Source organism: Venturia canescens, chromosome 7 (genome assembly GCF_019457755.1).
Source record: "Venturia canescens isolate UGA chromosome 7, ASM1945775v1, whole genome shotgun sequence".
NCBI classification, from domain to species: Eukaryota; Metazoa; Arthropoda; class Insecta; order Hymenoptera; family Ichneumonidae; genus Venturia; species Venturia canescens.
The window spans coordinates 10,369,987-10,385,359 of NC_057427.1; the positions used below are offsets into that span (position 1 = coordinate 10,369,987).

General features: G+C 42.2%; 1 protein-coding gene across 1 annotated transcript; it reads left to right on the top strand.

Annotated features, from left to right (window-relative positions):
• The first annotated feature begins 9,920 nt into the window (after window positions 1-9,920).
• On the top strand, window positions 9,921-14,907 carry LOC122413518 (probable WRKY transcription factor protein 1). The gene is made up of 4 exons (XM_043423927.1): window positions 9,921-10,077; window positions 11,038-11,274; window positions 13,304-13,715; window positions 13,915-14,907. The coding sequence occupies exons 1-4, from the start codon at window positions 10,057-10,059 to the stop codon at window positions 14,088-14,090; spliced, it is 846 nt and encodes a 281-aa protein (XP_043279862.1). The 5' UTR covers window positions 9,921-10,056; the 3' UTR covers window positions 14,091-14,907.
• Window positions 14,908-15,373: the final 466 nt, after the last annotated feature.

Sequence of the window (15,373 nt, forward strand, 5' to 3'; positions counted from 1 at the left end):
CGAATCACCAGACTACGAGACACCCCGATGTGTCGAACATCGAGTCAGATGTGCGAATACCAACCTCCCAATTGCATGCTAGACAAAATGACGATTATTACGAGAGAGGAAGTAACAAGTGGCGAGGAAACGATGATAATGATTACGTGAGTTCTCTTCCACCGTTTCATCTCTCATTGTATTAAAATAACTTTTTTTCCAAACGTCCCACGATAAAGTACGGCGAAGGTCCACTTTTTTGTGGTAAATTATACTTTAAGGTCGCCTGACAACGATAAGCGAAGTTCCGGGACCTCTTACGGGGCAATTTGAATTATTTCAGAAATTTATCACAGATTCCGTTTATTTAAAAAAACATTACATTACAGGGCTTTGAAGAAAGAAAGCATGAAAAAACTTTAGTTTTTGACGTGTGACGAAAGCGGATGTCAGTCATCGCGTTTGGACTGCTGGTAACAGCTGATTGAATTTCGGGCAAATTCGAGAATCGCGGGAATTTTATTAAATTTATTTTTGAGACTGACTCACGTACTTTCATTCGTCTAGTAGCTTCGCTTTTTTAAACGAATTGATCATTCCTTTTTCTCAGTGGCATTACACCGATATAAACTTTCTTTCGCGAAATAAAAATGTTCATCCCTAGGTTATATGTGTATTTAAAATGTCACCGGTACCGACTCGATCATTAACTAGTCAAGTTGAAGTATAAATTCGATCTTTTATGATTACATTCTTGTGATAAAAATATTCTCAATGTAAATGTTTATTAATTTAATGAATAATTTAGACCTGAATTTAATCAACATAAAAAGTAGTTGTGAACTTGACTAGTTATAAAATGGCCGAATTACTTTATATTCTCGAAATCTTTTCGTTTTCCTTATACAATTTCACGTGAAGAAGCAAGCGGGAAACTGACGACGATTCTTTTCCAGCCTCGTTACGTCGCTAAGTACAAGTTCGGCTATCTCGTGAACGACGACGATTCGCGAAACGATTTTGGCCACGAGGAGATGCGAGACGAGGGCATAACGAAGGGACGTTATCACGTCAGACTACCGGACGGTAGAATACAGAAGGTCAATTATCAAGTGGATGACAATGGTTATCGCGCCGTTGTGTCTTATCAAAACGACCGCGTTGAATAACTGAATTTTCGTCTCTTGTCAAAACACACATGATTTCGAGGTCCAATTCTGTTGAACTGTCAGGTTTAACGGTCAGCTGGATAAAAAGAGTGCGAAAATTGTAATTAACTCGTGCCATTTTAAGGAGGATACTCGCGCCATTGAATAACACATTATTAAATCGCAACGTGCCAGGCGGGTATCGACTGAAAAATATGTGAAAAAATAGCAGCATTAAATAAAAACTTATAAATCAAACGAGAAAGCAATGAATCATTGGGACGGATGAGAAACGAATGTCTTGTTTTGTAGCAGCTAATTGCGACTTTGATCTAAAAATTGTTCCTTTCGAAATGGCGCGCGGCACTTGAGCGAGCGCCTTCCAGTAAACAAGATTTTACAGTCTCACGATTTTCAAGACACTTAATACATACATAGCCGTTCGTTTATGTATGTCCTGGGAGTAGGCTTATAAATCTTTCTCTGTTCATCGCACGCGTATGCATTAATGAAGTGCGAATGAGAGGAAAAAAAGCAGCAGCAGCAGCAAGAAAATAGGAGAAAAAAGCGACGAAGAGGAGCTCGGCAATGAGCGCGTTAGGTGAGCGCAAATTTCTTCTCGTAACACGCGGCGCGGTACATTTCGTAATTCACGTAACAACGCGCGAGCGAGCTCCGGGTTTGTCGGAGAATCTCTCGCTCGAGTGCTGTCGTTTACGTCTACTTTTTCGCTTTCCCGTGAGAAGGAACGAGCCGAACCTAGACGAGAAAAATAACGATGCACCTGACGTACACGTATATGTATCAAGACTCGAAGCAATATTTATGCACGTGCGCCCGCGTATACGAACAAGACTCGAAGCAATTTTATCACATTTTTCCGTACACCAATTTTCTTCTCAAAGCCAACGAGATAAAATAAGAAAAGTATATGAGTTTTTTACTGCGTGCAATCTTCCCTCGCTCAAATGATAACAATAAAATCATAACCGTTTCTCATTTCGTCAGACAAAAACTCGGAAGATTCTTCGCGTTGCATTTATTCTGATTGTTACTCTCTAGCGAAAATAACAGTTTACAATTTTCTTTTCCTATCGTCACAACTCACTATTTATTAGTTTTATTTTTTGCTGCCTCGCGCGGGGTTAACGTGACGCGGGTTGGTATTAATTTCCTTCGAGATTGAATTTTCATCGTAATTCCTCATTAAGGAGGAAAATGTGCGTTTTGTTGCTTTATTGTAAATATTTTGAATGTTTGTTTGAATAAAAACATTTACATTGGAACAGTGGAGATTTGAGTATCGCTGAAATATGAGAAGAATGACTTGTCTGCGAAAGAAATTAATGTGAGTGGAGGATGAGTGAGATAAAAGTTCCTTTGGAATTTTTCTCTCTTGCGAATATCTCGATTCGCGAGAAGTCCTTAAAATCAAGTATCATAAATAAAAGATGGTGAAAAAAATTCGGCCTGAAATATCATGGGAAAAAAGCAAAATAAAGTGGAGTTTGTCGATGCCGCAGAACGATCACCGAAGTCGCGGTGTTGCAACCGCGCGCTTCCCCATGTTGAAACATTTCCCAGTCCTTTTTATGCTCCAACTTTGAACTAACTCCGTGAAATCTCATTAAGTTGCCGACATCGTTCCCTCTTATTATCATTACAAAATTAATTACACGATCTATCCTCTGATCCTAGGGCTCGTACGAAACAATCAATTTATTTAGTATAACGTTGAAATTTCTTTGTGAAAGAATAATCGAAAAGACGAGGGATCCGGATTGCAAAAACGAGAGAGAGAGAGCGGGAAAGAGCTAACTACAAAACTCGTGACAAATTAACTAAAACAAACTTTGTACCCGTCTACGTGTTTATCAATATTCCTTTTGGGCGTTTCGCAACAAAGCGACAGAGCGCGTTGGGACGTTTTTCCAAAAATTGAAAATTCATTTCACAAATTTATGGCATCGGTTGGTACGTCGAAATTTCGGAAGAAAAACGAGCACGGGGAATAGAAAACAGGGGGCTGCATATTTTGCTGGAAAAAATTCGTATATTTTTGCATATCTCCACACGCACATGGGCATACAAAAGTGTGTACGAGTCGTGTATATATCATTGCATGATTCGCGAGAGAAAATTACATGTACGCATCTCTGGAGAGGAGAGGAGAGAGAGAGAGAGAGAGAGAGAGAGCAACGTTGGTACGAGGTTTTCATCTGTAACGAATGGAACGTGATGGTGAACCTTCCCCCTCTGCCCCTTCCCCTTTCACCCAGCTAAAAGGATAAGGGAAGTGCGGAGAGGGCACAGAATTGTTATGAAACATAGGGGAACACATACACACTCTTTATTTCATATTATTATACACATACATAAATAAATATCCATATTGTATGTATATAATTCAATGTAGGTACAGACGGTAGGTAGTAGCAAACGTACACGCTACTCTGGCCCGATGTTTCTCGGCTTCGTAACTAGAGAAATTAGTTGGGAGATCCCTCGCGTGAGCTGACGAGCTTCCCTAGATACAAACATACCAGCAACGTAGCTATCCAAGTACTAGAGTCTTCCCCTTCCATTTTCTTGTAGGTTCTTGGCCTCAGCCTCGAGTATGTATACAGTTTCACACAGACACACACGCGCGCGTATATATATATATGAATATAAATTATAAATGGATATAATCTTCATGCAGGTAAGTGTGTACGTGAATATATACATTAACAAACACCCTCACGCACGGTTATAGCTTGCAAATTGTTTAATCTTGAGGATTCGATGGAGGACTTGTCTGAGCGCGAAGGAGGAGCAGGCTCAAGATTACACCAGTACTTGGCCAGTTTACAACAGCTGGAATATTAATGAAGCCCGATAATATCGAGCTCATGAAGATCATTAGGACGATAAATATATTAGGTCGGAGATCTGCCTTAATTACGAATGATTTATTGAGAGCTCTCACCTTGGCCTCTGGTACATCGGATTTAAAAAATACCGAAGCACATTGATGTCGAGAGGGTTTGTACGAATGAGCGAGTGGATTCGATTTTTCTCTACGCTCTCCGGCGTCCTCCGCTCCCCCGATCAATTGTTAGTGTCGTTGTTATTGAATTTTCGTAAGGAGTCTTATAATTCCGTAAGGAAGGGAACAAAGTTTGTGCCAACTCGAAAGACCGCGATATCGGATCGAAGTGTTTCGTGGTAATGGAGCTTAACTCGCGCGCGCGCGCGCGCGCGACACCATTGAAAACGATTTAATTCAAACGCACCGAGGCTCTTCGCGGAGGCAAGATCCTCGAAAAAAGTGCTGTGCACCGCGGCATTAATCGAGCTCGAAGTTATTCCAATCATTGCTCTCCTCGATTATACTCGGTAATGCTTTTTCTCCTTTTTCTATATGGAGGTTAAGAACTCTCATATTATGTATAGAAAAGCGGTAAAAAGTTTACTGAGAACGCGCGAAAGGGGTGGAGCGAAGAAATTCGTCGATTCTCGTGAGGCAAGTGCTGGTCTTGCAGTTGGCAAACTTTTAATGGACTGACATATTTAAGACGAATAGACTCAGCCTCTGAAGACGGAGAAAAGGTAAATTAGAAAGAGAGAGAGAGAGAGAGAGAGAGAGCGAGGGAAAGCAAGGAGCGAGGTTTGTTGTCCAACTTGGAGGTTCGATGGCGGAGTTGAATTGGCGAAATGGGTGAAAATTCCAAGTGGATAATGGATTAGCAATGTGGGAGTACCGAGAGGCAGGGGAAACGCCATTTGAGGATGTGATATCCATGGAATGATAAAGCTTCGATAAATCATGGCGACATCGAGGCGATCGATCTTTCAAACCCCAACCATACTTTTGACCCCAAATTCTCGAAATTTTTTCCCACTACCTTGTTTCAAGAAATTCGTACTTTATAATACAAAGTATATAGATTCACTATTTTGTTTATTGATATTCGTCATTTGACGATGAAAACTCATGAAAATCTGGAAAGAATCGAGCACTCCCGAGTACGAAGTTGTTTTTTTCCAGTCCCCATATAAAACTGTAAAATCTCTCATAGCTTCCGACGAAGCAGCGATGTTGAATAAGATCTTACGAACTTGTGCTGAAATGGCTCGAACGAAAAGGGTGGAAAATGTCTGCGTGTGTCTCCCGAGGAGGTCAAGGGTCATATTTGTGCAGTGCAAGCTAGGGAAAGCGGAATTTTCGAATACTGGGGAGCTCGTAGCGTCATGGATGCACGTGCTTAAGGACATTGGAGTGCGGGATTGGAGGGTGATACGAGTGTAATGTGCACTTAGTTGGAAAGGGCAGGGAAAGGTTTCAGGAGCGTGGACGAAGAGTGTCGTACCAACGTGCTTTTTGAGTACGTATCGTTCGATGACATTCCGAAGGGTCCGCGGCTGGTGGAGGGCGTGCAGAGCCCTTCGCGCCTCAAACTACTGAAACTTACTGCTCGATAATCGCAATGGCAGTTGTAGGGTATTTGGAATGGAAAAATATATTTTTTTCGCCACTTTCATGTCTCTAAAATCGTTTGCTTTTCTGTAAAATTTATTCAAGGATTCGAAAGTTATTGATCAGCCTAGCTCGGTTCCCCTCTCGATGCCTCGCACTCCTGCAGGGATCCAATCTATACGTGTACCGGTCCAAATGGATCAACGTTCGAAATAAATGCAAAATAAACCACACCCGATGTACATACGAATGTACGCGAAATTCGTGTACGCGTATGTACATGTAAATAGCACTTAAGTTTAATAGTATACGAATAAATGGAGTGTTTCCGAGGTGGAAGCCTTAATTGCTTCACACGCAAGCACGGTCGCCTTAGATGGAACGTAAAGATCGAACCGAAAGTCCCTCTAGTTAAACACAGCGGGTAGCAAGAGTGGAGTAGCCTGTCGAGCAATTAATCAGGTACTTGAATGTCTGTGCGGATGTGTATTGCTGTACGTGTGTGTTCCGCAGGACTTTCGCCCTCGAGCCGATTAACAACAGTCGGTATAATGCTATTATATAAATAGCGAGTATACGTTGAACGTTTAGACGAATTAATGTGAAATGCCACGTGAAATTTCGCTGAAACTGTGTCCCATCGATATTTCTATGAGCGAGAAATTGTTCGAAAATTCAATGAAAACTATCGTTTAGGAAATTAAGGACGATTGACCGTTTCCAAAATATACTTTAGCCACATGAGCTTTGTTTCAAATTTACTCGAATCAGCGTCGTCTAACGACCGTTATTACCGTCAGCTTCCAGGGTGACATTTAAACCTGTCATACACTGACGCCGCACTCTCTTGTGCAAGGCGACGTTCGCGCATCGCCCAAAAAATTCACAAGAGTCAAAGAAGACTCGGCGAAATGAATGGCTAATGATCCAGCGCGATCCAGCCGCATTTTATCGCGATATGCGATCGGCTTATTTGTCAAGTCGCTATTAATGTGAGAATATCACGAAAATAAGGAGTAAGAAAAGAGAATTCTTGTTGTACGCTCGCGGAGATGTGCGAGGATAAGAATTAGCGCTAGGCGAATATATACGAACTATTTTTATACGCAGTTATAAAAGCGTAATGTCGTTCTCATCGAGTGTTAAATAATAGGTCAGACTGAAAACTTGGCTCTCTCGTCCGCGGGAGCTTTCGCACGAGGGCCTTTATCGAGGTCTTTATCAGATGCGGATGAGTCACGTCTCAAGATTTCGAGCGCTCGCACAAGCTGCTACACAAATGCACGCGCATGTGCAGCATTCCCGATTAATATGCATGTACGAAGAAATGTGGGTTATTGCATATTTGTATGAAGTTCACGCGCGTTTCAGTCGCGCTTCCCGGTCCTTTTGAGAGCTCGCGATTCGCCGGGATGCGGTAGTGGCTCGTTGCGAGTGCTCCGAGTGACTCGCTCGAGTACAATGGAACCGCGGACGATCGGTAGCGAGCGAAAAGTCATAATTACCACGAACAATCATCCCCGTCGAATCGGAAGTAGCGGCTCGAACCAAGTGACTGTACGCGGCGAATAATTAAGGCAAAAAAACTTCCAAGTGCGGTACTCGAATGTTTCGCTCGCGAGCTCGACCTCGCAGAGCCTTAATATCAACTCTCAATTAGCCAATTAGCCCATTAGCGTTGAACAAATGAAAAAAAAAATAAAAAAATAAATAAATAAATACTTAAATAAAGCTTAAATAAAAGGAAAACAAATTGAAAGAGAAGGAAGCACAGGAAAGAGGCAGGAAGAGGAGCAGGAGGCGAAGAGATATTGCGGGCGATCTCACGACGTGAGGTAATACGAAGAGGAGAGCAGAGCAAGTCAGCTTTCTCCACTGCACCGTGTCTCCATTACTATACCTATGGGACCGACATACATATAAACATAACCAGCAAATGTATGTGTAACATCGTCGCTCTATATTCGTGGGTATACCGATGCAAGAGTATTTGAGCACTTACACACGTTCCGTGTTCATATTTGTACGTGTATTATGTACCGGAGCAGCATTCCCTGGGTCCGAGTTTTCGAGATTCCTCGTACTCCATTTATACAGGGTGTTCTGAAATAAAAAACTTTGGTTTGAGTAAACGGAGCTCGTAAATTGAGGGAGAAATTATGAAAACCACGCTTTTTTGATGCTTTACTAACAGGGACTGGGAGCCCTCAAAATTTGTGGCTTTCTCGCGTGAGACTAAAGGAACGTTGAATGAAAAATGGAGCCTGAAAGTTCGGTTTTAGACGCCCGATATACTCGGCCACAAGCTCGAGAAAAATGCTTATTAGCTCACTTGCACAGCCATACCGTACGCTCAGCAGAGTTCCGAGCAGCCAAAATAACGCGGTTCGCGACGTAGAACAATAGGAAATAAAGCGTACGCTTGCCACACACAGCGAATTTTTCTCGCGCTGCGAGCAAAGACACGCTCTCTCGTCTCGTGTGAATCTCGTAAGCGTGTATGTACTCGAGCATTTTGCTCTGATCACGTGTATTACATTTATGCAGTGTTTGCCAGCGAAGCTTTTCAACCACGTTGATTTTCAGCTCGACGTGTGCTTCCTCGTACGCATTTATACGTGCGCGTTCATACGCTCAGGGATGTACTTGCACTCTTCATTGAAGAATGCTGCTTTTATTGTGCCGAGGATTGATGGCTACGACATTGCCATTCGCAATCAGTCAAATTCTTTCACTGCAATTGTTGCTATGAAATTATTGCTCTTTGGTCGAAAGTCACGATCATTGGATTCTACGATGAGGATCAATCATCACGGCGTGTTAAAACGAACCCCTTTCGGTTCAAGAAAATGTATGATTTCTGAAAGTCAATAGGAATTTTACTAGGATTCAGTGATCAGGAGGAAAAATATGATTTTTTGCTCGGAGCAAGACTGATCTGACACGAGAAGAGAATTTTCACGAGACTCGTGTAAGACGATGATGTACCGTGCCTTACTCCAGTTTGAGAATTCGAGAATTTATTGATGAGACATAACTTTAGAATTGAGGTATCGATGCGATAGGTTTCGAGGATTAACTTCATTGAATTAGAGAAGAAATAAGAGGGAGCAATCGAATAGAGCATTGCGATTATCACACTCAAATACGATATGATTATTCCAATCAAAGTGTAAATTATAAAGACACTTTAAGTTTTAGTAGATTACCTGACGAAATCTTGATTAAGTGCGTAATTCAAGTGAAGGAAAAAATGGATTCCATTAATTCATCTCCAGCACTTGTTTTTTTGATGACACGGATGTAAATTTCATCGCGTTAAGAAATCTTCTTGTTCTCGGGCAACTCGTAATTATAACATAAAATATCGATATTAGATAAACTGGTTGAATATTTCCATGAAATAAACTTTTCATGTCCTTTTTCACCGTCCGTCAAAGACAGCGTGACCATCTTCACTGCCAACACCAGTCGATATATTAATATTCAATTCAAAGAATGAATCATTCATCAAACAACAAGTTTCTTTATTTTATAACCTCTTTTAAAGACGGTGACAACGTAATTTTGTTCATTTTAACTTTTATTTTATAGAATTCGTCAAAACGAGGGTGTTTTTTAATTAAATCTTTTCAAGACTCGATCATCTCACGCATTTCAATGATCGAAGGAAAAACATTTGTGTCGACTCTATACAATCGACTCGGAATTCTAAAGATGCTAAAGAATATGAAAACTAATTTTTTTGTTATTAAGATGGAGCAAGATGAAAAATATTGGACAAAAAACCCGCCAACTTTGAGCTTTTCTTTCGCATTCTTTAATGAATGCACGTAAGATTTACCTGAAAATTCGCAAAGATGGTGAGCGTGTAACGTATTCGATGACTCGTGAAAATATGCTTGCGAATCTGTGACTGTACGTAGTGCAATGCACGTTAGAAAATGATACATTTATTCGCCCATTAGGCGAGTAATTTAGCGGAGTAGCCGAAGGATTATTTTTTCGTGGTTTCGTCACAGTTAGCTCCTCTCTCATTCCGCGGATCCATCCATCTTTCATACTTACGAGCTAATTTGCCTGGCTGGTTTTTCGCTCGTTCGACACTCGAAACTTGTGGTCGCGCGGTGGTATTTTACGAGAGGCTGTAACAGCGGGGCAGGGGGGCTGAGACGGCTGATCGTTGGGGTTCGCGCAAGTAATCTCGTGACGTCACAGGAAGCGCGTGGAAATAAAGTGAGAATTCTTCTCCCTCCCTCGGTCGGTTCTTCCCTCAAATGCGTGTAGATGGAACTAAAACTCGAGCGGCTATATAAGACAGCCTCGAAGCCTGCTCAGCTCCACATTATAACTTTTCCATTTGGCCAACCCGCCGCGTGTGTGTGTGTCGCTTTTGTATTCTTCATTTTCCCGACTGATTAATAATCGCGTCGTAACTGTGCTCGACTTAAAGGAACAAATCTAAATATCATGAAGGTCTTAGTGCGCCAGGTAAATGAATTTTCAATATTTATCTCCACTCTTCATTTATTTCGTCGTTACGATCCGACTGATCAGACTCAATTCGGTGAAGTGGTGCGGGAGATTCGAAGTCAGAAGTGCGAGGAAAATGGTAACTAAACCTCCGGTGGAAATTACAACTCTTTATCATTTTCGAAGAAAATCATTCGCTCGATTGGACCGAAGAATTCATTGAAAATTTGCATATGTCGATACGCAAGAGCGTTACAAATAAATAATGTCTTTTTCGACGTATCCCCGGCTTAGACGTGATCGAAATAGCACCCCGGAATGCCGAAGCTCGAAGTACTCCGCGGTTACGTCCATTTCATTAAATGAAGAATAAGCCTTGAGCCAACTGACGTATTATGCATGATTAATGTAATTCGAGATCGAGCGCGAGTCAACTAAAATAGGACGTACATCCGAGAGAAGGAGCTTATCGGTGTATAATCTCTCTCTCTCTCTCTCTCTCTCTCTCTCTCTCTCTCTCTCTCTCTCTCTCTCTCTCTCTCTCTCTCTCTCTCTCTCGGTAGCATATTAGATAAGCCAATGTATAGATCTTCATCGGGCTCTCTCGTGTGGCGATCCACATGAGTAATGAAGTTCCGCTCCAATGAGACGGATTTATTAATGATAATTACACGCTCGTAAGGCTCCTGCTCGGACAACATATTCGCAGTGTTAAATTTTGTAATCGATCGGTGAAATGGAGCCTTCTGAATCTGGATACGAGAGCAGTGATCGAGCGCTTGATCGAAAATTCGAAGCAGGATTCCTCGTTTGCCCGTTTCTCAGCTCACATTCCGTCGATAAATAAAGTTTGTTTTATCGCGTTGGAATTCACGTTACGAGTTTTATTGTCAGTTGTTTTTCCAAGTCTCGCGATGTGCGCCACGTTTATTGATAACGGCATAATTAATAGGGAACAACCCCCATTGTTTTTATCAGATAACAGCTCTGGCGTTGTGTTTCGGAGTGGTGCACTGCGAACCACCGCTGAACAATCAGTACGGTCCACCGGGTAATTTTCTAGGTGGAGGGGGTGGAAACAACAATAACCATCACGGTGGTTCTGCTCACGGTGGTGGCAGCGGCGGTGGAGGCGGTATAATCAACAGCTATGGAGCTCCGCTCGGCGAGGCTCCGAACGCTCACAATCCCGATCAAGATTACATCGACAGTCAGGTAAAAACGAGTGAATTTTCATTTCAGCGAAAAAATGCGAAAAATGTGGGCATCTTTGGTGGAAATGGCGAAGGAAAAGGGGCTCGGATGATCGTTTACTCGCGTTCGCAGGTTTTCTTCGTCTACGAAAAACTTTCGTTTCCAGACGACGCACTCGTTTATTTAGGAGACCGCGACGCGGGTGGGAACAATTGACATTTATGAAAGTCAAGAAGAAAAATGGCGCTTGTGCGTTACGCGAAATGTAGCTCGCGACTATTACGCGAGCTCACGCGTTCTCGGATAGCGAACGCCCATTGTTCCTACTCGCGTTACATAAAATTTGATTTCTCGATTGTTCAACCAGAGATTAACGAGAAAAGTGAAGAGTGTGTGAGTCAGCGAACGCTGCACAAGTTCTCGTATTCATTGCCACGAAAGGGTCAGTCGCGAATGCACGCTCCGAGGACCGCGATAAGAATGCGAATACAAAAAGCCAAAGTTCAAACCTCCATTGCCCTCGACTCGTTCCAGCGTTAAACAATTCACTTCTGCATATGTAAAGTGCGTGCTTATCTCGTGTATACCGAAGCACAATGAAAAACGAGATCGCTTTTCTTTTCTCATTTCGAAACTAGCTACCTGCACTCGCGAAATAGTATCCGCCGTTTCATTCGCCTGTCCTTCTTCTTTCCCTACGGAGAAAATTCTAGTACGTGCGTACGTGTAGCCAGCACGCGCGCGTGTGGGCGCACGCTTAAGTGGGTGTGACGGGGAGAAATGTTCTATACGGACGCTCTCTTTTGCCCCCGAGGAAAAACGTATATTGGACTCGAACGCTGGGGGTGGCTTTATCCATGAAAAATATAGGATGCTTGTAATGTAGCTAACAAAGCTATAAGATAGAGAGGGAAAATGGAAGAGAGAGCGAGAAAAATAGAAGTGAACGAATGGAAAGGGGCACGAGGGAGGATGGCGGAGAGGGGAGAAGCGGAGGAATCGGGAACTGTACGACATTTATCGCCAGTTGGCTAATCGTACGGGGAAATCTGAATGCCCGCATTACGACGAACGATGTTAAAGGACCTCGAAAGCGAGAGAGAGAGAGAGAGAGAGAAAGAGAAAGCAAATGGTGCACTTGTATGCATGGCGTGCAAGCTACTCCTGGAGAGCCACCCCCTGAAAAGCCTCTTTGGCCACATCGGAGCAGTTTCTCCACAGAGAGGAGGTTAAGGGAGAAAACGACTATTCTCTTTCTCCCATTTTTGCTTCAGGCATCCTTTATAAAATGGAAAGAAAAAAGGGAGAAAAGCAAGGAAGAAAAAATATAGCAACACCCCTCGCAGCACCGGAGCAAGACTCGTCTCAAAGCATCGCTATCGTGATTCTGGTTAAATCGAAATTCCACGAGAACGTGATTCTTTTCCATAATCCGAAGCACGTGTACACGCACTTGAAACAAAAAGATGAAAGTACTGAGGTAGATGGAGACTCTCGAAATGCCCGTATTGTAATGTACGCTTGTATATACGAACGTTTTTACCAGCTCCTCTCGTGTTCCGCATCGACGTGTTTTGTGCCCGAGAAATATTGCATCTCCGCGCGATTCAAGCTAAAGTCAGTAAAAGTGCTTTTATGAGGACGAAATGCAGCGACTAGTTTTGTTAAAATAAAACTCGAGCTTCGAGATTAATTGTTTGAGGAGCGTTTCACGAGTAACTTGAAACCGAGCAGGTCAGCGTTGGAACTGTCAGTTTAATGAGCAAAAAATAAAACTGACTGCTGAAGCGTCAATACGCGATGAATTGTTTGGGAAATTTCACAGAATAAACCGGATAAAAAATACAGCGAGATGTGCGGATCGCGCATATTTGCGAGGACGCGAAAATCGTCCGAACGTCGAAAACCGCTGCTGATAGAAGGCAAAAAATCTAAAGACCGAAAAACCCTGAGAAAAACAGAACAATAAAAAGTATTGGAGCAAAAATGCTCTCGCTCGCAGCGATATTACGTTAGAATTTTATTGTAAATTTGCTTTCCTATTTTCCAGCCAAAATCGTACGAGTTTGGTTACGCGGTAAAGGACACGGCGACGGGAAACGATTTTGGTAGAAGCGAAACGAGCGATGGCGAGACTGTACGAGGAGAGTATCGAGTACAACTTCCGGATGGAAGGACTCAGATAGTTACGTACACGGCCGATTGGAGAACGGGATTTCACGCAGACGTTAGATACGAGGGAGAGGCGACCTTCCCAGATCAATACAACAACAATAATAATAACAATAACAACAACAATAATGGTGGTTACAACAGTAATGGGAATAACAATTATTATAACAACAACAACAATAATAATAATAACAATAATAATGGTTACAACAATAACAACAATTTTGGATACAACGGCAACAATGGCGGCTACAATAATAACCAGGGATTCAATGGCAATTATGATCGAGGTACGATATTCCGATTGAGTGATTCGCTTCAATATGATAAACTGTCGTTTGGTAAAATCGTCAAAAATTGCGTGTTTCGAAATGTAAATCGGATAAACGATGAATAGAACTCTCTGCTCTTACAATAATTGAGATTTTTTTGTTAGATAAATCGATTGGACGAATGGGAAGTAAAATAAGTTGATTTTCATATTTGAAGGTAACCCAGGAGGCTACAATTACAACGGTAATTACAACAGTGGTGGCAACAATTATCAGTACAGCGGTTCGAATTCAATCGACAATTACAACGGCGGTGGTTACACCGGAAGTTCAGGAGGGTCTTTCGGCACGAGTGGACCGAGCTCGAGCTACGGTACACCGAACTTTCACTAGAGTCTCTCGTTCGGCGACGAGTCTCGAGGGAACAGGACCGAGGGATTTCGAGAGAAAGTCCGAGGGAATAAAATCGGGCTTTTTGGGGGAGGGGGTTGGGACGCAGACTCTCGAGAAAGCTCGTGGGTCACCACTAGTAGAGCCATCACGCGCAGAAGGAAAAGACCACACATTGAGAAAATGGAGAGAGAGGGAAAGAGAGAAAAAAATAAAAACTCGGTCTCGTCTCTGCCCATGTGTGCGAGTACGTTTTCCCATGTATGGATATCTCTCAGTGCACGGTGTGGCTGCTTCAGAAAGAGTGAAAAATGAGGAGACGACGACCGGGAAAAGAGTAAAAGCATGTGGTCTCTCGAGCTTGCGAAAAAGATGGAATCAGAAAAAAGAAGAGCAGAGAACGAGAGAGAGAGCGAGATGGCGATGATGTAGCAGGGATATTATATAACGTGCTCGACGAACGATGATCGACGAGCACATTTTATATGAAAAAGAGACAATCGAGAGTGCTCTTTTGGCATGACTATATACATACTTAAATACATAAAATACACGTCCACATATACGTGAGTGTATGTATGAATACATATGACAGCAACGAGGGCCACAAATACATATATTTTTATATACATATACGCTCGTATATACAAATATATAGCGAGGAAGTGCGAGTTTTTTTTCACAGAGATTCTCTCAAAGATGAATGGGTCTAGTAAACCATACTCGTGTGTACAGATTTTTATACTCTTTTGCAAGCCTATATTATGTTTCAATAAAAAAAGATATCTGGAAAAAGAATAGAGTTTAGATTCCGAGATGTTTTTGGTAGGGCCAGTCTATTCGTGGGCTTTTTATCGATCAATCACTGTGCCATTCCTAAGTCGTATTATCTTATGTTCTATCTCGACGAGTTTGAAGGCTTTTCAGATTCGTTTATACAGATCGAAAATATCTATGAAATTGGTGTAACTATACGTTCGATAGTTTTCACAGCCCACTGAGCTTTGGCAAGATTGTGAGAGATTGTGTATACCGTACGTCAAAACTCACTCTCGAAAGTGCTCAGTCACGAGGCCACGATTGCATCCAATTATAGCGGTGATCTTATCAATCTTATTTCCACGATAACTCCGAAAATGTGGGTCAATTGAACATCGCGTTGCCTGATGTCTGATGCTATACAAGCGATAGTTAACGATCGCCGATAATAACTCGTCTGGTTTTACCGATTATTTAAAGGTGCTGTTTTCATCTGAATCACAAAATTAGTATTTGCAACGGTGGCC